Source organism: Anarrhichthys ocellatus, unplaced genomic scaffold (assembly GCF_004355925.1).
Source record: "Anarrhichthys ocellatus isolate YVR2014 unplaced genomic scaffold, GSC_Weel_1.0 scaffold58, whole genome shotgun sequence".
Classification (NCBI taxonomy): domain Eukaryota; kingdom Metazoa; phylum Chordata; class Actinopteri; order Perciformes; family Anarhichadidae; genus Anarrhichthys; species Anarrhichthys ocellatus.
In genome coordinates this window covers 1,473,805-1,499,230 of record NW_022280088.1, presented here as the reverse complement: position 1 = coordinate 1,499,230, position 25,426 = coordinate 1,473,805, and the positions used below count along the sequence as shown (strand labels likewise).

Here is a 25,426-nt window from a genome sequence, read left to right as displayed (position 1 = left end):
CTGAAGGATACTAGTGTTTCACCGCGTTTTTATTTGTAGACATGTTACTGTATGCTGACACGTGCGGAACTGTTGGAGACATTCACTGTGGTGATCTGGAGATCTGTGTTTTTAAGGGATGGTGAGGTGCTTAAGTTGCGCGCTATGGTTCATATACGCAATCCTCTCTCACCATTCTAGCTTTTGCACCTCGGTGAGTAGATCACACTCGTGAAACGACCGACGCATTCGCTATAATCGGCGGGGAAAAGGAGACAAGGATGGCAGCTGCACATAATGGATCCAACATAACGGCAAACCACACCAACCAGTTTGTGCAGCCGCCGTGGCGCGTCGCTCTCTGGTCCGTAGCCTACAGTTCCGTGCTGGCGGTGGCAGTGTTTGGAAACCTCATCGTGATATGGATCATTCTTGCCCACAAGCGTATGAGGACGGTGACGAACTACTTTCTCTTAAACCTGGCGTTTTCGGACGCGTCAATGGCCGCGTTTAACACTTTGATAAACTTTATCTACGCTACCCACGGGGAGTGGTACTTCGGGGAAGCGTACTGCAAATTCCACAACTTCTTCCCGGTCACATCCGTGTTTGCAAGCATCTACTCCATGACTGCGTTAGCTGTTGACAGGTGGGCATATGAAATGCTGCAAGAACCATATTTAGTGAATGAAAGCTAAATAAAGCTCAATCGTTCTCTCTCTCTCTCTCTCTCTCTCTCTCTCTCTCTCTCTCTCTCTCTCGCTCTCTCTCTCTCTCTCTCTCTGTAGATGATCAGTTACGTGTTTTTTTTTATACAAAATAATAATAATAATATAGTCATTTTAGATTCTTCTTATATGCATCTGTATTGCAGAAAAAAGGGGAGCAGCAATAAAGCCATTGAGGTAAAATATCTATTGTAATGCAGACTACATTCAACACACCTGAACATGAACATGAATATTTCAAGCTGGCGTGTAAAAAAAAGTCCTTAACCGAAACACTTTCATCTCAAGTGCTTCACACACGATGTTTTGGAGATCTTGTTTCTAATTATTCCACCAGCAGCGATCGAAAATGTAATCATCTGCTTTAAACTCACATCTGTATTGTTTCTATATAGCTAGAAAACAAACTGCACTCCATTCGGCAATGCTTGTGCAGGTCATTTGATGTTCTACTTTGTGCCCTCATGCTCAAGAACTTACTTATGGAGTCAGTTCAATTTATATTTACAATACATTATGTAGGCATTGTCCCGAAACTATTTTATCATCAGAGTTTATGCCCCCTGCTGATTTCAGTACATTTATTTCAGCTCCCAGTGGAGGGTGATAATTACGTGTTTGTGAATCGCATTCTGGAAAGGCGGTGTCCCAGCGGGACGCCATCTCGTCCACCATGATCCTGTTACACACATTTATTTTTACGTTTCACAGCCAATGAATCACAAAGTAAAGCTGTTTTTGCAAGAATCTGCAATGCAGTGAATGGCTCTTCGTGTGCCAACACCCATGTTATTACGCTATCTGACTCTCTTGTTTTCTGTCAGATGCATTCATATTATTTATCTCTTTTGCTCTTTCGCACCTCTTTCTTTTTTTGTTCCTCCATCTCTTTCTCTTTCCCTGCCCCTGTTGTTTCCAGTAATGTGGTGATGCAGTCGAGCTATCAGCCGTGCTTTGATACTGATAAGTGGACCGTCATAATGTTTGAATTAAGGGATTAGATTGATGAAGGAAGCGGCCACAGGCCAAACATAATGAAAACTAAATGGGTGGAGAAGTTGCATGCAGGCACAGTGTGTCTACAGCTAGTGCACAGTGTGTGAGGTGTTTTCTCCTTGACACACAGGGAGCAATGCATTTCCTGAGGCCTTGATCATTTTGGCTCCTCTACAGCAACTTCCATGAGTTTGTATTTTCGGTCTGCTGTGTCTATTTGATTCTGTCAACGGTGTACTGAGAAAGAGAACATCGGCGTGACCCACATGATGTAGATGTAACCTCAGGTCATGCTTTTCGTAACCCCAGTATGTTGCTGTCTCCGCTCTGTCTAGAAATGGCATGAGGCCACAGTTCGTGATCATCAGTGAATTCATCCTTCCTGTTGACTCTGTACTGCCAAGTGTGTTTCCTTAGGTACTGGAGCCAAACAAACGCAGATTGGTGTGTGAAAGGTAACTGGCGAAGCCTTGAAGCTTTTTGTGATGACACGGCTCGTGCCTTTTTCCATTACTCACACCTTTGTAGAATACAGTCTTATCATTGGGTCTTCAACGGTAGTGGCATATACTGTATGTATATGTACACATCAGAATATTAAGTGATATTTCAGTTCACTATACTCGTTCCGATATTGGTTTCATTTGACCAGTTTTTGAGGTATCAATCCATGAGATTTCTGCATCCACCCCAATTCAACGTAGGTTAATTAAAAAAATTCAACAACAGCAGTGTCTTTCCTAAGACAATGGGCCTCATACAAGAACCTCTCGTACAGACAGATTCGTTCTTAACTGGCTTGTTCGAGTGATTCAGAACTTGTCGCATTCACCAATTTTCTGGTATTTTGAATTTTGTCTTGAGTACGAACACAATATTTCAAGTGGTACAGACCTATCGTAGGAGTCATTTGCATTTAAAACTTTCATTCGTTCAAACTAAACCAAAACTATCTGCATGGAAATATAAAATCAGAACTGACCATTTAAGTATTTTCTAAGATGCTGTGAAGTGAAAGTGTCTGAAACATTAAACAAACTCCTCACCTCTGAGCCAGTACTTGACATTTAGTTGTACGCATAATGTGGGGATACTTCACGCCGTAAATCTCATCCAATGTAATCTCTACTCGTGAAACACCAGGCGATGATAAAGTGAGTGTTTAGTTGGTCACACACCGGTGACATGGCTTCCAAACAATATGTGGTCTGAAAGCTTTCACACAGCTTGAGACAGAGCAGACCCCCATGTTGAACAAAAAATATATTGTAAAAATATTTATTAATTTGCAGCTGTAATGTCTCTCTTATTGTGCCCAGTTGATGCTGACACCTCTGTAAATGTGCTTTGATGTGTATACTTGGCTACCAAAGAGGAGTGCGTGTGTAATAACGTTATTCAAGTGTGGCTGGCTTTGCATTGTGGTTATTGTTCAGTGGTTACAAGTCTACTATATCAACCACCGTTGGATCCCAAATAACACACACTGTTGTGGCACATACTTGATTGGACATCTGACAATCTATTCACACAGTGCCAACCACAAGAATTAGCTAGACACAGAATAAATGCCAAGCAATTACTGGTGAATAGACGGGGCACCTTTGCTGTTGGCCCTCAGAGAGTAATAGGACAAGAAGCATTCTTTACCATCTTATGAAGATTGAATTAGCGCCTCTAAGCCTACGTTAATCATGTAGCATCCTGAGTTGAGTTCGTGTTCAGCTGGTAATCTCCTGCCAGTTCTGAGTGCGCCACTGTGTGGTTCAAACTAAATCTCATCACAGTTTTTTGGAATGAATCGTCCTTCAATTTCCCTGAAAATCAGACACCACAGGCTAATTGGACTTTTACGGGCGGACAGGCAGAAAATAGTAAAATGTAGAGACATTTTTTTTATCGTTTTTAGGCCAGAAAATGACATTCAAACATAATCACATACAACAGTGCTTTCCAATATATATTTATGTTGCACCCATTGGTTTGTGGACCGCTGTTTTTAAGCCTTGAGTTTGACATTTTGGCCGTCACCATTTTGTTTTTTTACAACCAGTGAACGGAAGTGACAATATTTGGACTGGGAAGAAGTGACATAGAGATGCTGCATATGGCTCTGGTAGTGATAGTGACCTGTCAATCACAGGGTAGCCACTCCCTAAAGTATAACCTGCTTTATTGTCTATTTCAAAACTTGCGATTGAGACCATGAACTCATATTTACAATGTTTACTGAGGTAATAAATGTAGTGAGAAGTAGGGTCATTTTCTCATAGACTTCCATACAATCAGACTTCTTTTTGTAAACAGAGGAGTGACCCCCTCCTGGCTATTAGAAAGAATGCAAGTTTAAGGAACTTCCTCATTGGCTTCACTTTACAGAATCGAAGGTTGCCACTTGTGAAATGACCCGGTAGTGTCTAAGTGGCAGCCATGATAAGAGCTGTTCAAATTTCTCATTACAGCTGTGTGTCACGCCTCTTTTATTTGTTTACGTGTGCTGAAAACACTTTCGCAAAGGAAGTTTCCTTGCTCATAGCTTCTCCGGCAAGCCTCCTTGATCCTCCATTTTAGGAATTGGAATGCTGAGATCAACTTCTGGATCACAAGCTGGAGAATTAAGGAGCGAGGAATCGAGTTGGCACAAAATCGTGAAATGAGAAAGACTCTGGGTACATCCGAAGTCTCTTATTTGTCATTTCCTTGCTCCTCGATCCTTGAACCGGATCGTTGTTCTGCTCCACCATCTTGACGGCTGTTCCAAAGCTCTTGTTTCTGCTCTGAGGAGCGAGGAGTCAAGAGGGATCGAGGAGGAGCCATGAGCAAGGATACAAGACAGCAGCCTTCACAGAAGTGTTTTAACGGCCGACACGCCCCCCTCATTGTTTATCAATTATTTGATTAGACGCTGTAGCTGATCACGCTGGTCTGATATTTCAACATCATACCAGAGTGGAGAGAAAATCACTGATTAAACTCAAGTGTATCACTCCCAAGTTCTATAGATTTCACTTCACGCGACGCTTCAGAGGAAATGACGTCTCATTTCTCTTAAAAATGATTTCCTCGGTTCCTCTCTCCTTGCATGGTTTCCTTGCGTCTCGCCATGCATCCCTAGTGCAAGTCAGGGAAACGTTAATGCAATGATACAATTAAGAGACATGGGAGGTACCCCCAGATTCTCACTCAAGCCACAGTGTTTATCGGAATACACATATTTGATTGGCAGAGTAGTGTCACGTGAGAAGATTTACAATGCATGCAATTGGTGGGTGTCTTACCTGGACCGCTGAACGAGTACCGTAGAGTCTAAAAAACCTGCGCTGGTTAAAATAGAAGCACTCCGTCAAAATTGAATAATTCTTAATTACCTTTCCGATGTACTTTTTTAACTTTTCGACCACAGCCAGAGACTTTTCATTGACATTTTCTCTTTCCCCTTTTTCCATTATCTCAATGTCACAACCATCAACACACCTGCTTCCACTTCCTTCATCTGCTCAACAGGTCTTCCCCACCCGCCTCCTCACCTGCCTCTTATTGTCTAATGAGTCACTCACTACATATAGAGGTCCACTTCATTTGATCCTTTGTCAGATTATCATCATTGCTGTTTGGAGTTTTGTTACCTACTACCTAGCCTGTTACCCTCCCGTTGTTACCTGTGTTTGGTCTCACTGCCTGCAAGCCTTTTTTCTTAGTAAGTGATTGAACTTCACCAGTGTGCCTGTCCTAATCTGTGTTTGGGTCTTTCTTCAAAAAACATTCGAAAGCCTCAATAGAAACTTTGAATGTAAAAAAATGTAGATTCCCTAGCGAAATTACTCTTTATTTGAGCAGCTCAGAACAAGTCATTATCACAAGTATATGTTACTTTATTTTGTTACATATACTTGTGTTAGATGCCAAAAAGTGTGATGGAAAACTGCCACAAAAATTAAAACAATCATTCAATGATTTAATCAGTTGTTGAGGCTTTAAACACAAGTCTGTCTTTATAACCTCCTGACCTCTGACCTGTAGGTACATGGCCATCATCCATCCTCTGAAGCCTCGTTTGTCGGCGAAGGCCACCACAGGAGTTATCGTCTGTATCTGGAGTCTAGCCGTGGTTCTGGCCTTCCCTCTCTGCTACTTCTCCACCACCCGAACTCTGCCCCGCAGGACCCTCTGCTACGTGGCCTGGCCCCGCATGGCCGACGACCCCTTCATGTGAGAAATACTTTGGAACTTGCTGTTAATTGTTTTGATACCAGACAGCGTAGCTCAGTCCTTTCCACTTAAGCCAACTGTTGCGGATGCTTTGTCTAAGTTCAAATGTGGATCATTTTAACAGGTTCCTCCATACAAGTTAATTATAATATTATCCAGATATAACTTAGAATGTACACACAGGTGTAACCTTTAAGTCATTCCTTGTGAACTTTCATAGACAAATGTTTGAAACTAATGTTATTAATTTAACGAGCAGCACATTGCCTGTGACGGACCACATCCCTTCACATTCATGTTGACAGTTACATACACACACAGTATTGGCTGCATTGTTACCATTATTTGAAATAGATGAGGACATGAGTTGCTTGTACTGTAAAAGAAAATTATATTCAACAAGTTGAAAGTTTTTGTTGATATTTTTCTAATTTATATATATATGCTCAACCTGGGTAGAATATAAAAACTACTGTGTATTAAATGATATTGTATAACTATTTTATAAATGTAAACACTTATGCCTTTCCTCATTCTTTTCTTCCTAGGTATCATATCATAGTGACAGTTCTGGTCTACGTGCTGCCCTTAGTGGTGATGGGCATCACTTACACCATCGTGGGGCTGACTCTGTGGGGAGGGGAGATACCAGGAGACTCATCTGATAACTATCACGGACAGCTCAGGGCTAAAAGGAAGGTAAGCATGCTTGAGCGGAAACGGTGGGCCCTTCCTTCAAGAATTCAGATATTGACCCGCGGTGGCCCACTTAGTAACTGTGAACAGGATCTTTGAATCAAAGTCAGAGACCCAGGAATAATCTATAATGTTCTGCCACAGAACAGCCTTGGGCTCCAGGTAATTGTTATCTCAATTCTGGGAATAGGAATAGGAAGTGGATCATCTGATCTTTTTTTTTTAAACTGAAAGGCATTCAAAAAGCATCTCCCTAGAGCAATTATCCATCTTATTGTTACTGTATACCTTTAGGATTTAGTTTCTGTCTCTGTTCATTTTGTTGCTGTGGCAAACACATTTATTATCTGATGGTGAAATCCCAGACCACCCCCAAATCTAATTAAATGTAATAAATTAATTAACTAAGTGAATCCTGCTGATAAACAACCTGGTACGAATATAACATCACTGGTAGAGATAACAAGGTTATTCGATACAGCAAAATATGTTGTACAATTTAACCCTTTAATATAGAAAATATTAATATTTAACACCTTTTAAATGAACCTATATACTCCCTGTAAGCTTTCTGTTGTGTTGTTCAATCACTGGAACTATACTGTTTCTGCTTTGAATATGATTGGAAATTGTGTTTGATATGTATTGCACATGAAGCAGGACTATTAAGATAAAACATAAAAATAGTAGAACACTGGGCTCTTTAAAAGAAAAGAAAAATAGGAATATTACATTTGATTCCCATTAAGCTCCACGATTAGTAATATTGTGTAGATTTGCTTTAAGTTTGAATAAAAAAGATTCTATAAATCTTACACTTAAAAGTGAGAACAGCATATTGCATTGATCAAGAATAATGACTTTTGTCTTCTGTATGCGTGTGTAGCCGGTGAACATGGTGCACTGTGAACATTTCAGGGAGGAAAAGCTTAATTCTACAGAACACAACCTTTGTAGTTGTCTCTTGTCCTCAATCAACTCTTTGTCCGTGAACACGGACAAGCTCTGAAAACCAACAGTGTCTCGAGGCATTATGACTTCCTCCGCACTTTGGAAGACATCGAGGCCTTTTTGTCTCATGGGCTCATTCAAGACATGCTTGGTCTATGGGGAGTCAAGGGAAAAGGAGTATTTGTGTGTGTGTGTGTGTGTGTGTGTGTGTGTGTGTGTGTGTGTGTGTGCGTGCACAGGATAATTCATCCCTCTGTTTCACTGGGATATTTCAAACAGCCTTAATTTAGTTGTGATTTCAGTGGCACTTTCAAAATGCAGTTTGCATTTTTTGTGTATGTAAAGTCTGAATTATAACTTGAGCTGAAGCATGTTTTTCTCTCAAACTCCACCTTGTCGCCGTCACTGGTTTACATGGTACAGTGTGTTTTTCTTAGGCATGAATGTCATGCGGGTTGAGAGTGTTGTGCTTGCAGACTCTGGTCAGAAAAGGTTACAGAAAGGAGAGAACATTGCCCATGGCAACAGTGTTAAGCATCACTACTAGCTGACTCAGAAGCCATTGTTTTTACTGTTCTCCAGACAAAAATCCAGTTAGGAGAAAAAAGCAATGCATGGCAAATCATTTAGCTGTTTTTAGGTGATATTTAATTAGCAGTAGCCAAAGCAGGCTGTCATCAAGTGTATACAGTACTTTATACTACTAGTATATCGTGTGGCATTGAAATATTTTCAGTATTTTCAGGCCAGGCCTTAATCACCAAGCTTCAGTAACCACCAGATTGTCATAATTGCGTCTCAGTGTCTCTGAGTTTATTTAAGTAAATTTAAAGAGCTGGGTCACTCACAAGGTTTTTTGATCTCAAGATATAATAAAGGTGAATGTAATAAAAAAAACATGCATTTAAAAGACTCAACAGCAATGTTTTAAAGGATCTCTATACACTATTCAGAGCATTAATATAGCAATATAGCAGCATACATCTATTAGCTGTAAAGATATAGTAAAGTATTGTCCACCTGAGCAGAGGATAAAGTTGCTCTTCTCGTGTGTGTGTGTGTGTGTGTGTGTGTGTGTTTGTGTTATAATCCTTGCGTCTCTGTGCTTTGTTTACATAGCCATGGAGTGTATTGAAGAGTGTATTGTGCATCTTCAAAAGAAGCTGTAACCCACATAAGGAATTGACAGAGTAATTCGTTTTTTGTGGATGGTATGAAAGTGGCAAAGGTCACTGCAATGAAATGATTAAATTGAAGTAAAGAAGAAGAAAGTGGTGATTTCATACAAAAACAACCCATGAACAGTGTTATTATTTCTCAAGATTATCCAGTGTGTCCCCTTTAATGATACATTTCTTGTGCAGCCATCACAGGTCTGTGAGGTGATAGGAAGCAATAAAAAGCAATAATAATTTTTCATCATCTTTATTGCTACTCAGACTGACTAGACTAGGGGTAGTCAATTCAAATTCAGCGAGGTCGAGTTAAAGAGAATTTACTCATGCAAAGGTCCGGAACATTAAAATAATGTCTTAACTTGTGCTATGATTTAGTCCCATATATATTGAAGTAGCCAATCAGTTGTATTAACGTCTGTATGTAGTCAACAGCTGACTGTCAAATCAAATAAAGAAAGTTCAATTGAATAATATCTCAACAATATTTATTGTCAGATTTAAAATTTAACTGGTTAAATTATAAAAAATACATCCTCGAATAATAAATATATGTTCTTCTCTCATTTCAAGTATAACATGGGCTGGATTATACAATACATTACAGAAAGCTTTGAAAAATGTGACTCTTAAAATACAGCACTTCATTTTAGAAAAATGTATTTAACTGAATCGTCTTTGCCCTGCAGCTTTAAATTCAGTTAATTCAGGTGTGAGGTGGTCAATCAAAAAAAACACGATACTATATTCTTCTCATCTTCTAAAAAGAGAAATTTGTGTGCAGGGACTTTATCTGTGGTTATTAAAACCTCTTGTTTCAGCTCTATTCTACGCTTTGTTTACATCATTTTTGAGCAGTGAATTCATGTGTTAGGATTCTGATTATATTGGGCTCTTAGATTGTTTATTTTCTGTGCTTTCATTTTGGATGTGAGTGGGTACGTTTGCTCAAAAGATTTGTGCTTTGTCACCTAGTGGGGCTTCACATTGCCTCTTTTAAAAACACCACAGTCTCTGAACATGTGAGACACACTGGGTTTTAAATACCCATAGGAAGAATGAAGATATAAGAGTCTGTCTATTCTTGGTTAAAGGCTCTGGTTTCGTTGTCCACATTTCTCTTTTTGGAGCCAACATGTGAAATAACGTTTCTGACTCGCGTACTTCTCTGATAGTTTGGTCTCTCTCCCCGTCTCTCTCCCGTGTGTGTATATGTCACTGGAGTTACGACGCTTATCGGAATACACATATTTGATTGGCTGAGTAGCATCACGTGATTTACAACGCATGTAATTGATCGGTGTGTTTCCTGGAAAGCTGAACAAGTGGCGTAAAAGCTGCACCGGTTAAAATAGAAGCGCTCTGTTAAAATGTAATAATTATCAATTATCCATCCGGTTATAGGTCCAGGTCCGGATACAACGCGTCTGGGTCCGGAACCGGACCGGACCGCGGTCTGCCTATTTTTGACCCCTGGACTAGAACATTGTTTTGAGTTAATCCATTCTTCCGCAATGATCATGCTGCAGCTGGTGAGTTCTGAGCTCATGCCTGTGGCTGTGCGTTCGAAATGTCAGTCTGTGACTAATGACCTGTCATGAGTCTGCCATGTGGCTATCTAAGGCAATCTGTGTTGTGTTGTAAGCACCATCGATCATCCATCTTGAAGTGTGTGTGTGTGTGTGTGTGTGTGTGTGTGTGTGTGTGTGTGTGTGTGTGTGTGTGTGTGTGTGTGTGAAGCTTGGGATGGATTACCTCTACAAGATCAGATTTTTCCAAAAATGAAGTACAACAGTGCAGGATATGTGAGTGTCATGCTAACTTGCAGAGATAACCGGACAGTTCTTATCGTGGCGGGACAGGTGTCAATAGATCAGTCTGCATGAGAGAGATGAGTGTGGGTGTGCACAGCCAAGTGCACAGGCTTGAGTCATAATGATAATCACAATAGAATCTATTTATTTAGGGTCATTCACCAAGTCACGCTATAACACAACAGGAGTTGGCTGCTTTCTTTCTGTGACTACAGTCACATGAACTCCCGCAGTCTCGCTTCACACCAGTGATTGTCTAAACTTTGACAGTGATTGTCTTACACTCATGTGCAAGCCATTCTTGTATAAAAGTTTTTTGCTTTTTTCAGACCCCCGACTGCTTTCTTATTCTTTCTTGCAATGGATTTTAATGACTCGCTCCAAAGAGCATCACTGTCTCCTGGGAAAAAAGGCTTAGTGCAGGTTATTGAAAAGTAAGTAAGTAGGGCATCATACAGTATGTTTCGTATTTGCTTTTGCAAATTAGTAGTATACAGTTTACATAATTAGGAGGAGGTTGGTTCACTAGAAAGGATATTTTCAGTCCATGAAGTGTTACACTGTTGTGATACACAGACGTTGTAGATGGTGGGCATACCGTAAAAAGCACAGAAAACAAATGAAATCACTCTCTTCCTCTGATTTGTTTTCTCTTTCTTTCCTCTTCACCTTTTGTTTTAGCTAAATCAAGCTGATGTTTGTTCTTATTGTATCAAATTAAAAATTTTAGGATTATTCTGGCTTCAACCTAACTAATGAGTAGTCATCTAATGGAGTAATGAAGAAAAATGCTGGGGCAAGCAAGGCAAGGCAAGTTTATTTGTATAGCACATTTCAACAACAAGGTAATTCAAAGTGCTCCACATAAAACCATTAAAAGCATCAAAACATAAGGCAAAAGAAAAGGAGATTTAAAAACAATTAGGAACATTCATTGAAACATTACAAACAGTCATTAAAACACTAAAAAGCAGTGTAAGAAATAAAATACAGTAGTAAAATACAGAAATGCAGGAGATTGATTAATATCCTTGAATCTGGTTCAATTAAAGGCAGCAGCAAAGAGAAAAGTCTTCAATCTTGATGTAAAGGAGCTGAGGGTCTCAGCAGCCCTGCAGCTTTCTGGGACTTTGTTCCAGATATGTGGAGCAGAAAAACTGAACGCTGCTTCTCCATGTTTAGTTCTGACTCTGGGAACAGAAAGTAGACCGGTCCCAGATGAGCTAAGGGGTCGGGATGGTTCATAAGCTAGCAGCAGATCAGAGATGTATTTTGGCCCTAAACCATTCAGTGCTTTGTAAACCAACAGCAGGATTTTAAAGTCAATTCTTTGTTGGACAGGAAGCCAGAGCAAAGCACTGTTACAATCTGACTCAATATCCATTTTATGCACTAAAAAGCTCATTAGCATGTGAGTTTCATTATTGTTTTTTTTCCAAAGCAAATCTGCATCAAAGTAATATGTTTCTCTCATCTACTCATATTTGTTTCCCACTGCTCATTTGAATTTATATTTGAAAGTCTGCATGAAGTATTTACTTCAGCTTCTTCTAAGTTCTTTTCATTATTTTTATGCTATTTGGCTTTGTTATTGTTTCCATTTGTAACTACATTAGCAACCTAAAAAACTAATTGAAATTAACTTTAACTTTAACTCAAGTAAATACTAATATCTGCGCTCCTAATGGTTTATAAACTCCACTGATATGCATTAACTTATTGCACACAAAGTTAGTTTTATATTTAAAGGCCCCTTATATCTATATCTATAGTAAAGTCACAGGATCTTAATTTATTTATTAATTGCACCTCTTCTTGTGTACTAATATCTCCATTTCTCTATTGTTAGCTTTGATACATTTGTGAGGGAGGGACAACTTACACCTTTATCATAATATTAGTTAAGTCTAGTGATCTCACTTTATATCCAGTACAGCCCTGCAACCCTTCAACTTAAGAAGAGTTGTAATTAGCCAAAACAACTAACTAAACCACCTGTCTGCGTAGGCAAGCAATCAATAGATTATCAACCTTGTCTCCAATATATATATATATATGTACTGCTAACTTGCAACAGCAAATATGTTTTGTTTGAAAATCGATTGCCTCCACATGGCTCTCAACATGGGGACTGCTGAGCCGGCTGCTGCTAACAGTGTTAACAGTGCAAATAATGGCAACAGTGCTGACAGAGCTAACAGTTTTTACCTGAGGGGGAACTAGTGGGTGGGTGTTACACTTCCACGACAACGCCATCGATCGTGACAGCGTTATCAGGTGTAACCGCCATATGGAAGCGGTGCGAGCGGCGGCCGTGAGAGCTTGGAATATGCGTGGACCTCTAAGGGCTGTAGCTATTGGATTCATCCCCCCTCGCATGCGTGAACATTTTGTTTGTGCTCTGCACGGACCATAGTCCTACTTTAAACCAGCATTTCTTCAGTTGGCATAGGTGGCACCATAGGGGGCCCAACGCTTACAAGGCTGTGCTGAAACACATAGAATCCGGATACACAATATGTAACCAACATTTTGCACTGGAAAATTTCTTGGGCGGGCCAAGACTTCTGTTAAAACTGACGTTCTATTTCATATAGTCTTTGCCCTCTAAGAGCTGTGGCTGTTATGGGCGAAGCTGAGGTATATGTCCCGATGTGACACCAAGTTCCACAAGCAGACAACAAACCCCAGCTCACAGATGTGGGTGACACGTGTAAAAAGTCAGGGAGGTACTGACTGGGCCATGGATGAAGATATGGCTGTTGTGGAGTTTGCCCAGACACCCTGCGAACGCTCCACTTTTACTGCACTGCAGACTTGTGTGATGGTATCGCATAGGCAGACACTGTTTTGACAAAACCACGCCTTGTGAGTGTCCCCTGTAATGAACGAACAGCTGCTGCGTCCTCCTTATGTTTAACGTGCATGCGACATGCTGAGAAAAATAGCGCACTGGGCACAGTAGGTGAGACTGTTAGAGGAAACCCTCGAGAGAAATGATTCTCCACCGGAAGGAGTTTGTTCAGACTTTAGGTGTAAATGAGGGATTTGGCTGTAAAGTTTCTGCACTTTCGTCCATAGGTCACTCACTCTCTTAGCTGATGTCAGGGCTAGGAGGAGTGTTGTCTTCACGGGAAGACCAACATCTTGTTGCTGGCCGTGGGGCTAAAAACCCATTAAATTCAATTCAATTTATTTTTGTATAGTCCAAAATCACAAATTACAAATTTGCCTCAGAGGGCTTTACAATCATGACAGACTGTGTGTCCAAAAACGTGTTCATGGTTATATTACATTTTCTGTCACAGCCTATGACAATAGCACCAGTAATCCTGCTCCAGGGCTCTTGGGTACAGTCGATTAATATTCTTATTCTTATTATATGACGTTTTTTTTCCCACTGGTCTTTGTAGTTCAGCAATCATGAAAGTGGTAAAAAGCGATAAGACATCCTCCCTTCTAGGTCTGCTAAACTGTATGTAAATTTCATATATTTGTTCTTCACCCATCTCATATTCTCTCTGCTCTGTCTGAGCCCATTTGTGTTGGATTTTCAAGTTCAATCCCGGAATGAAACCATCAAAGGGTGTGCATGCATTCACTCAGAAACATACTTGCCCATGTGTAGATTATATCTTCCGTATAATAACTGGTCGCAACTGGTTTTCATAGAACTTAATCAAATTATGTATTTCCTTCTATTCTGCCAATTGCGTTTGGTCAAAATGATGGCAGATGCAGCATTAATTTATTTCTTATGTATTTTATGTAAAGCACATTGTGGTTTCTCTCTTCATGCAATCTGCCTTGTCTTAATGTTTGTCTTGCCTTACTAGTTAGCAAGAGTTAACATCATTTCTAGAAGACAAACTGTTTGTGCTACGTGCTAATGGCAAAATGTCTTACAACTTACTTTTAGTAATTTACTTCAAAGTCTTTAATCTTTCACTGGCATGTAATCTAGGAAGCAATGGATTGTGGGATTGCAATCAATGCAATCCTGTCTTCCAGCATACCTAAAAAGTAACCTATATGGTAAACTTAAAACCCGTAGTTCTCAGGAACTAAATAAACAAAAAAATGCAGGTTGACCACTGGTCGATTACTGAAAAAAAACTCAGGTTGGGAGGGGTGGGTTAAAAAGTGACAGAGCAGCAATTGCGTGCAATAATCCACCTTTTCTTCCCCTCTGTCTCTCAAACACAAATGCACACGATCCGTGGTGACTAAGTCTGCTGGTCTTAGTCCTTGTCTCTGACCTCAGTCCAGACAATTGTCCTGTCCGTGGTGAAGATTGGCTCTCATAATGGGTCGGGTTGATATTAAAAAACCCTGACCCATATTACTAAAAGGCAGACAATTGCTGTATGTGGGATATGTACTTAATTTGAATGGTTCCCTCTGTAGTTAGACCGTTCTTCTCTTCTTTGTCCTGTGGATTACTTCCCCATCAAGAACATTAAGTTTGAGACAGAGAGAATTACTTAGCTCTGTCTGTTTGATTACGAGGCAAACCAGTCAGTCCGTCCCCCCGGAGGAAGGTAGAAAAAAACCTCAGTGTGAAATGCTAAAAAATAAGGTACTTTAGGTACATTTTAATCATAGTTATGCTGATGTGTCAAATGCAAAATCAATTCTTATTACTTACTCGCTACATTGAGGGCGTTGTATTTCTTAATTAAACTTCACACAGGTTCAATTCTTGGTTCTAGGTTCAAAAGTTTTGTGAAAATTACTTAAATTGTGTCTCCTCTGAAACAAATCTATCAAATTGCAAACCAAACAACCTGGCACTTCAGGTTAACCACTGTAAAACAAACATTGAGTCCTATTTTCAAAAAGTCAACCTATAAATAGAGAAAAGATGCATTGTTGTGTTTTTTTATCATCAGTTTTTAAAGAGTCTTCTCGAGAAGATCAAGAAGATCCCCTCAAGATGATGACGTACTCCCATCTTCCATTTTAAGACATAATAACCTTCCAGACAATCTCAGTGATTTATATGGGAGATATAAATGGTCTCTAGTCATTACTCTCCTCCCATTCCCCCCTCTATTCTACATCCAGGAAGAAGAGGGGAGGGCCGTGTTCAGGAAAACGAATAATAGGAGAGCAGCAGGCTTGGACAGTATCAGTCCTGCTGTACTCAACCATTGTGCAGCTCAACTGGCTTCACATCTTCGATATCTTCAATACCTCCCTCCGACAATGTACAGTAGCACAGTGCTTCAAGCACTCAACTATAATCCCTGTACCAGAATCAACCAAGATATTGTGCCTCAAAGACTTTCGACCAAATGCCCCAACATCTGTGCTCAAGAATGCGTTGGAGCGCATCAACCCTTATTTGAAATCCATCACCACCCCTCTGATGGATATGAATCAGTTTGCTCTCTGAGCCAATAGGACTGAGGATGCTGTTTACATAGCCCTCCACCACACCTTGCAACAATTGGAGTCACTCAACACCTACAGCCACGTCCTATACATCGATTTCAGCTCGGCCTTCAATACAATAAACCTCGTCAATCTCTTCAATAACAGGAGCTTCCTCTGGAGAGGCAACAGAGGGTTGAGGTGAATAGCCTTACATCTCGCCCTCACCGTTCCTAAATATGCACACAACACAACTATAATTGGACTCGTAACAAAATTAATACCGTGAGCAGGTAGCCCAAGCAACCACTTGGTGCATTGTTAACAACCTCCAGCTCAACATGTAGCACACTGATTGTTTTTATGATTTGTCATTTTCCTTGAATTATTCCTTCTTTGAAGCTATTTCTCAAAATAACCTTGTTTGACAGACGAGCAGTGAAAGCATGTATTATTGGTGTGTAATCTACAACCAAAATAACCTTCTTAACCTCATAGTAAATGTAATTTGCGAAGGACATCCCTCGTGTAACGGGTTAAAAAGATCTAAATGTATTAAGAGAGAAAAACGCATGTATTAACAGTGATTGAACAGGAATAACCATTTTTGTTGGATGGATTATAGTCCACAAGCGTATATGCCATACCAAATAAAAAGGTTTTATGTTTATTTTTGAAAAAGGAAATTGATGGAGCACATTTCAGATCCTTTGGCAGAAGGTTCCAGCTCACGGAGCATAAAAATAAAAAGCTGCTTCTCTAGTTTTGGAGATGACTCTTAATATTTTTGAAAGGCCAGCACCAGATGACTTGAGTGATCTGGAAAGCCATTCATGGCTATGTTGGAAATATAGTGTATTGTGCCAGAATATTCAGAGCTTTGTCTATGAGTAGGAGTTTATATTCAATTCTAAATTTCATGGGAAACAATTATGTAATTTAACAACAGGAGTTATGTGACTATACTTCTTTCTACAACCTTCTGTGTTCTGAATGTGCTGCAGCTTACCTAGTCCCCTTAACAAGGACTTAAAAACAGGATTTACAATAATCTATTTGTCCCGCTTTGCACAAGTTTTTTTTAATCTAGTTTTGTCATTGTAAACTAGCAAAGTATTTCATACAAATATTTTGCAGCTGGTTACTACCTCTTATGGCCACATTCTCAGGCTTTAAGTTTCAGTCATCAGTGCATCTTTTACCCAGTTCCTTGAATCCACTTGATTTTTAGAACTGAGCATAAGCATTTCCTAATTACTTAACACCCCATTGCTCAAGATATAATAAAAAAAACACCCTCGTTTGTTTGTTTGTTTTATTTTTAGGCTTATTTAAAAAGTTTTGTTTCCTTTTGAATGCTTTTTTTGGTTTATGGCACTAAATTGTCTCTTATAGCGTGCAGTCAGGCCTGACACTAGACAACAGGGGGCCCTATGCAAGATTTTCTGTTGGGGCCCTCCTTACTTTGTGTGTTTGTTAGAGAGAGACACATACACACACACACAAAAAACATTAAAACTGCTGAACTATTTCATTGCAAATCCACACAACCTTTATGCCAATGGGGTGGGATCATATTATCTTATTATGACCATCTTAAATAAAGGATTAGTGTTAAGAGTGCAGCTATTTATTGGTTTACCTCGTTGGTAGAAGTTTGTGTTGTAATGTGAGTAGCTTTTTTATGTACCTGCCACCCTTGCCATTGTGGTGTAACTCAAGGAACAATTTTATTTTCCTTCTATAGGCCAACCTATGTATGAATTTACATGTCTATGATGATGATGTAAAGCTTTCTGTTCACGTTAAACATGGGAATACCCTCGCCTCCATTTCTTCTAATATTCTTACTATTACGTTTAATACTCAGCTTGTTTTAGTTCTTGTTCTAAGACTATTCTATTTGCACCCATTAATACTTAGGTTATTTCCCTCTGTTTCAACACCCTTGAAGGTATTGGTATTGAGTTTGTTGATACATATAAATAACATTTAGTCAGACAGCAATCTTAATCACATTGGAACTCTAACTAAGAAATGTAAGTTAAACTCAAGGCTTTTTTCTTTCTTTTTTTACAATTCTTGAAATAAAAAAACACAACTTCCATTTTTGCCTGATTTCACTGTCTGTCTATAATATATTGAATACAATTTAGATTGAATTTCTGATTAATTTTCGAAATAATTATAGTTTAAATATATGGCCCCCTGCAAGCCACAGTGCAGCTAGGGATTAAGAAGCGTGGCGAGATCTGGTTTCCTCAATTTTCCAACACCCTCCCTTATAATCTCAGGCTATTATAATCAGTATCATCTTTTACATCCTTATCAAACTCATATTTTGGTGGAAGACCGCATTTTAATGTGGAATGTTTTCTTTTCTATTTTCCTGTTTTGTTACCTCGTTTGTTTTTATTAATGTCATGGTGTAGCATACTGCAAACGATACAAAAACTCTGTACTCTCCATTTTTTTCGATATTGTTCGGCTCTATTTGTGCACTAGTCAGGCTTTCTACTTACAAGGCTCAGTTCAGTTTGCAACTGTATAACTTACAGCCATACTGTTGCCATCAACAATATTATATAATATGACACAAGACATTGTTGGAAATATATACTCTGACATTCTCCATATCCGCCATGTTGAAAAATGGGCTGCAGGGAGACATAACTTTGCTACATGTCAGAGTTTTTTGTAGTTCACAACCCTTAAGACAGTCCAATAGTGCATATAAAACATTGCATGAGCTTCACAGGATATACTTTCAATATTGTTTATGTAGCTGTGTGAGAAAGAGACTATATGGATTTTTTTTATTTTTATCATGCTCAAAATCGTGGCCACGATGACTGGATTTTACAGTAAATAACTTGGGGAAGGGTGTCTTTTTGTTTTTGTATTACATATTCAGCCAATTGAGAACTTAAGATGTCTGTCGTAATGATGGGACAGCTTTTTGAAAATGTCTGTACCCATACACTGTCCTGTTACCATAAATGCCTCCTATCAAGTGTGTGTGCATGCGTGTGTGTGTGTGGGTTAATATGTTACTGAAAATAGTCCCCAGCAAAGACACAGTTGTCTCCTGTTTGAGTAACAGCACAGTGACCAGCAGTAAAACTTTAGGAAACCACTGTGTCATTTAAAAAAAGGGAAAGTAAATTTTTGTGACCTGTTTTTTCAGATTTACAACTGGAACAAAGGGGCTCAGGGCTAGGTGCCACAAACAATGTAAGGAGGTCAGAGTATTGAGAGATGGACTGATGCATTTTTGGTTTCGGGATTTATTATTGACTGTAATAAAAATAATGATTAAGGCATTAAAATAAGTCAATGTTGACTTGTCATCTCACATGGGACACAATACGTCAAAAACAAACATAATCCGGGAGAATATACAGTTGTGTGAAAAAGTGTTTGCCCCCTTCCTGATTTCTTATTTTTTTGCATGTTTGTCACACTTAAATGATTCAGATCATCAAACAAATTTAAATATTAGACAAAGATAACAAGTAAACACAAAATACAGTTTTTAAATGAAGGTTTTTATTATTAAGGGGAAAAAAAAATCCAAACCTACATGGCCCTGTGTGAAAAAGTGATTGCTCCCCCCCCCCTGTTAAAACATAAATTAACTGTGGTTTATCACATCTTTGGAAAGCCGAGTTCAATTTCTCTAGCCACACCCAGGCCTGATTACTGCCACACCTGTTCTCAATCAAGAAATCACTTAAATAGGACCTGCCTGACAAAGTGAGGTAGACCAAAAGATCCTCAAAAGCTAGACATCATGCTGCAATCCAAAGAAATTCAGGAACAAATGAGAAACAAAGTAATTGAGATCTATCAGTCTGGAAAAGGTTACAAAGCCATTTCTAAAGCTTTGGGACTCCAGCGAACCACAGTGAGAGCCATTATCCACAAATGGCGAAAACATGGAACAGTGGTGAACCTTCCCAGGAGTGGCCGGCCGACCAAAATTACCCCAAGAGCGCAGCGACGACTCATCCAAGAGGTCATAAAAGACCCCAGAACAACATCCAAAGAACTGCAGGCCTCACTTGCCTCAATTAAGGTCAGTGTTCATGACTCCACCATAAGAAAGAGACTGGGCAAAAATGGCCTGCATGGCAGAGTTCCAAGACGAAAACCACTGCTGAGCAAAAAGAACATAAAGGCTCGTCTCAGTTTTGCCAGAAAACATCTTGATGATCCCCAAGACTTTTGGGAAAATACTCTGTGGACTGACGAGACAAAAGTTGAACTTTTTGGAAGGTGTATGTCCCATTACATCTGGCATAACAGTAACACGGCATTTCAGAAAAGGAACATCATACCAACAGTAAAATATGGTGGTGGTAGTGTGATGGTCTGGGGCTGTTTTGCTGCTTCAGGACCTGGAAGACTTGCTGTGGTAAATGGAACCATGAATTCTGCTGTCTACCAACAAATCCTGAAGGAGAATGTCCGGCCATCTGTTCGTGACCTCAAGCTGAAGCGCACTTGGCTTCTGCAGCAGGACAATGATCCAAAACACACCAGCAAGTCCACCTCTGAATGGCTTAAGAAAAACAAAATGAAGACTTTGGAGTGGCCTAGTCAAAGTCCCGACCTGAATCCGATTGAGATGCTGTGGCATGACCTTAAAAAGGCGGTTCATGCTCGAAAACCCTCCAATGTGGCTGAATTACAACAATTCTGCAAAGATGAGTGGGCCAAAATTCCTCTACAGCGCTGTAAAAGACTCATTGCCAGTTATCGCAAACGCTTGATTGCAGTTGTTGCTGCTAAGGGTGGCCCAACCAGTTATTAGGTTTAGGGGGCAATCACTTTTTCACACAGGGCCATGTAGGTTTGGATTTTTTTCCCCCTTAATAATAAAAACCTTCATTTAAAAACTGCATTTTGTGTTTACTTGTGTTATCTTTGTCTAATATTTAAATTTGTTTGATGATCTGAAACATTTAAGTGTGACAAACATGCAGAAAAATAAGAAATCAGGAAGGGGGCAAACACTTTTTCACAAAACTGTATGTTTCCCTCGATTCGTAATTGACAATACAGTTTTGTTGTATGGGAACACAAGTTTTAGGAGTCCAGGCTGTTCTTTGGGAACGGAGCATTTCACGTGCAACTGACTTTGGTCCTTACGTCTTCCAGTTAGTCTTCTCACTTCATTTTCAAGCTCGACTTGTATCCTCTTGAGAAAATACAAGCCTTAGTTTATCCTCCACCCAAAATACTGACTAACTGCTTCACCACTGTTTAGCAGCCACCATAGTTTACAGTACGGCTTATGTTATGTCATAAACTTGGGGTGCCAGGACTTCTGTTTGGATTTCAGGAGGGTCCCAATGATGTCTGTTTTGTCTCTGGTAGCGTGCCTCAGCCTTCCTCTGAAGAGCCACATAGTATTATGGATTCATTTCATTTCATTTGGTAATAACATCAAAGGAACTAGAACATACTGTCCCGATTTCTATTCAAGTCTTGCAGAGCTGTTCCTGCAGTACCAGGTGCTACCAAAATGCTGTAATTCAGAAATGGACTGAAATGAAATGCTCCACATTCCCCCCACCCCACACATATTCTTCAGTTTCAGAGACGTTGACTGTTTTTTTTATTTTCCGTGTAACGTCCTCCGGCTTACGCACTGCGATCTTTCACTCTGTCTCTCTCAACAGTGACAGCTTGTGAATGTTTCTTGTCATCTCTCGCTCTCGCTCTCGCTCTGGCTCTCTCTCTCTCAGGTGGTGAAGATGATGATCATCGTAGTAGTGACTTTTGCCCTCTGCTGGCTGCCTTATCACGTCTACTTCATTGTGACGGGTCTCAACAAGCGTCTGAGCAAATGGAAGTACATCCAGCAGGTCTACCTGTCAGTGCTGTGGCTGGCAATGAGCTCCACCATGTACAACCCTATCATCTACTGCTGCCTTAATAGCAGGTGGGTTACAACAGGGTGTTATGACAATCTAAAAAACTAAATGTTGCAACTGAACGTAGTTTTACAGGGCTGCTAAATGATTGATTTTGTTAGAACACATCACTGAGTGCTGTTACATTTCATTATATCTTTTACTGGAAGATTAAAAAAGTTAGGCATGGATTCCAATTGGACCCATTAGACCCATTTTTTTATGTTTTCAATTCTCCCTTTTTTTTTCCAAACAAACACTTTGTTTTGCAATCCTTCCCCACTCCCTATTCATGTGGCACCAGGTTTCGAGCTGGCTTCAAGCGAGCGTTTCGTTGGTGCCCGTTCATCAAGGTATCCAGCTACGACGAGTTGGAACTACGCTCCACGCGTCTACATCCGACATGCCAAAGCAGCATGTACACGCTGTCACGAATGGATACCACCATGGTGTTGGTCTACGACCCCGCCGAGGGCGATGGCAGCTCTGGAAGGAAGCAGTCCCTGTCGGCCAGGAAGAGAAGCTACATCACGTCTCGCCACGCGGAGATCACTGGATGCAGTGTTGATGGTGCGAAAACGCAGAATGGAGAGGCTCCAGGCACTCAACCCGAGGAGTTTTCTTGAAGGGTGTTTTCAGAGACATACTGTATGCGTGCAAGAAATGTACACAGATGCATAATGCACTGTACATACAAATGGTGCACATATGTTTGGTTTATTTAGACCTGATTTTGTAATATTTGGAATCAGCTGATAGCCGAATTTATTTTTATTGAATGTTTGTTCATTTTTCCCGACATAATAGCATTAAAGCTTAGAGTGTTAAAGCAGCTGTGGTAAACACCAAGACAAGTGTAGCAGTTTAAATATGTTTCACAGCAGAATAGCTCTGCTTTAAGAAAATACAGCATGCGTCACAGGTTTTTTCCAGCAGTTTCTCAAACAGGTGTTGTGTCTTGTATTATGTTGTGAGTGTCTGTGTGGAACCGGAGCCTCTTTCACAAAAGCGGATTGCGAGCAGTATTTAGATGCTGTTGCAAGTGGCAGCAAAGGATCACACAAAGGATCATTGCTTTCAAATTCCAAATACATTTGTGAGTCCCAAAGGGCTCTTCCATCCTCATGCATCTCTGTTTGTTTGCTTGCAGGTCTGTTTGTTTTTAATTAGTGAGACGTCTCAAAATCATCTCGTTAGAAATTCTAGCTTGGTGCAACAGGCCTCTGCTTTGGCCGGATGCTTTGGTAAAGATTCCTACTGCCTCTCGTCACTGAAGTTTAGTTCTCAACCAAGAGCATAGCTGTAGAGTCATGGTTAACCTGCAAAATAGCCCAGAAAAAAAATGTGACTGATAGCGACTGTGGCTGTGGTGGGTGGTGCTTTACATTTACAGTTCGGGAGCAGCCTTGTATGTTGTCAAGGTGAAGAATTCTGAACTTGTACAGTTTGATGATCTAAATATGTTAAAGTCTTCTTCCTATCCAATAAAGGTATATTTGCATAAATTAAATACTGCAAGTAGCTGTTTCATTACAGTAATTCAGCTCTGATTGGGATTAGCATTTCAACACACCCAGTGCACTGCTGTTTAATTAAGGTCTCGGTCCCACAGTTGAAATGATTGATAATTAAATGAATCAGTTCTGCTGGGAGATTCGCTGCTGGGAGTGTGAGACCATCTCACAATAGAGTTGATATGAAAAAACACCATGGTGGTTGTAATTATGTAAGTATGTCATAGTTTTTAATTCCATCTGTAAGTAATAACTGTGAACTTTGTGATGCAGAGGATGCACTCTGCATCTATTTCCCCCCCGAAGCCTCGAATGAGCGGCTGCAGAAAGCTGCCAATGGAATAGCTGTTGATCGAACACCATTTGGCTCTATATGTGGCTTTGAGTTTGGCTCTGAAAGTATTGAAATTGAGCTAGGATTTCAGTTATGTAACGGTTGTAAGGAACATGCTTTCTGTAACTGGCAAAAAGCCAGAGGCGAAATCCAGTATTTGCAGCACGCTAATAAACAGGCTGCTGGAGAATGTGCAGACTGAAAGCGAACTGACCAACAAGGACCGTCACTTTGCAACCAAGTGAAGGAAAGAATAAAGGAAGCCGCACAACCTCTGTTTTACTGTTCTAGAATGTTTTTTTTAAATGCCCAGTGTTTGCCTTTTGCAGTTGTTGGTGTTTCAGTAGTTTCTTCCAGCATGCTGCTTTCCTGTGTTGAATCTTTATTTAAATCCCTGCTTGTTGCTTTTTCAAGTGTTGAATCTGCACCAAGCAATATGGTAGCTTGTGCCGTGTTGGTTTTATAATATGAGTGGAACCATACTGTGACAGGATTATCTAAACCATATGTATCCCCTCTGACTCACTGCGAGGAACTAAACATGATAATAAGTTGTTTGACTTCTTTCATCATCAGTGTTTTGGTTTGTTGAAAGAAATATTTTAAAGAACAATGTGTGCAGTGTCCTACTAGTTGCACTTTGTGATGACAGATACAACAAATGTCAAAAGGTTCAAAAGACGTTCATTTTGTCACGTTTGGAAGAAAATGTAAGCTCAAATCTTCTAGACTGACCATCGAAACACATTATAGATGTCCTTAATTATTCTTACCAACAGTTCTGAATGTTAGAAGACTTCATGAAAGTATTTACTCAAGAATGTGAAGAAAAACAAGTTTGTGCATTTCAGTGTCATGCATTTTTAAGATGTCGTCTATAATCCTAATATTGAAGTTGGTTAAATATTTGTGTCTGGTGATCAATCTGTTTTCATATTTCTCTGTAATAATGTATGTGCTTTGTATGAATGTACAGTACAATGTGTGTCTCTATCTCTGTCAAGTGGTGACCATATTATTTGTTGTGTCTTTAAAGGATAATTTGTTTATTTCGACCTGAGCCTCATTTCTTTGTTCTCACAAGCAATCAATCAATGTCATTACTTCACTACATTTTGTCCCTTTTACTTGGCTAGATGTACTTTTATTGCTCTTATTAAAAAACAGGACTCGGGTTGAAATAAACTATTATATTTTCCTTTAAACTAATTATAATATGATTTTTGCTGGCAAGTGACAATTATTTTGGTAATATGAGATGAGGAATTGTAGGAACTTATTGTTATTGATAATACAAAGTGACTTTCAAATTCAATATAATATGTCTTAGGGGTTTTTGGCCTGCTTTAGTCAGTGGTGATGTATTTGCTTCATTAATGTAGCTTCATTGCAAACGTCTTCCTTACAGTATAATGTTTACAAGCAACACAACATGCTTATGATGAAACTTATGACTGTCAAATTTTAATGAGGAAAAAAACTACAACTGAGCAATAGTGTTTTGTCATAAACAATGCAGGCTATTGTAATAATGAGCAACTTTTAAATATCTAAATTTGTTTATATTCCTTAATTCAATTACCTCCACCACAGCTCATAATTACCTGTAAATCCAAGCATTTTGATTCAGTAATTATGAGATATTTATCTTGTTTTTGCAACGTACTTCCGTGTCTATCACTTCCCAGCTTGTTAAAGGTTTTACATAAGTTACCTGTGATCAGAAATGTCTT

General features: G+C 39.6%; 1 protein-coding gene across 1 annotated transcript; it reads left to right on the top strand.

Annotated features, from left to right (window-relative positions):
• Positions 1-25,426, top strand: tacr3a (tachykinin receptor 3a). Its single transcript, XM_031871464.1, has 5 exons — positions 1-628; positions 5,724-5,912; positions 6,461-6,611; positions 21,678-21,874; positions 22,150-25,426. Exons 1-5 carry the CDS (start codon positions 261-263, stop codon positions 22,469-22,471), a joined length of 1,227 nt encoding a protein of 408 aa, XP_031727324.1. The 5' UTR covers positions 1-260; the 3' UTR covers positions 22,472-25,426.

Bases quoted from the DNA above. Each gene is read 5' to 3' on its own strand.
- tacr3a (XM_031871464.1), top strand. From the start codon at position 261: ATGGCAGCTGCACATAATGGATCCAACATAACGGCAAACCACACCAAC. The intron at 629-5,723 runs GTGGGCATATGA...TCTGACCTGTAG, and splicing joins ACTGCGTTAGCTGTTGACAG to GTACATGGCCATCATCCATC. The intron at 21,875-22,149 runs GTGGGTTACAAC...ATGTGGCACCAG, and splicing joins TACTGCTGCCTTAATAGCAG to GTTTCGAGCTGGCTTCAAGC.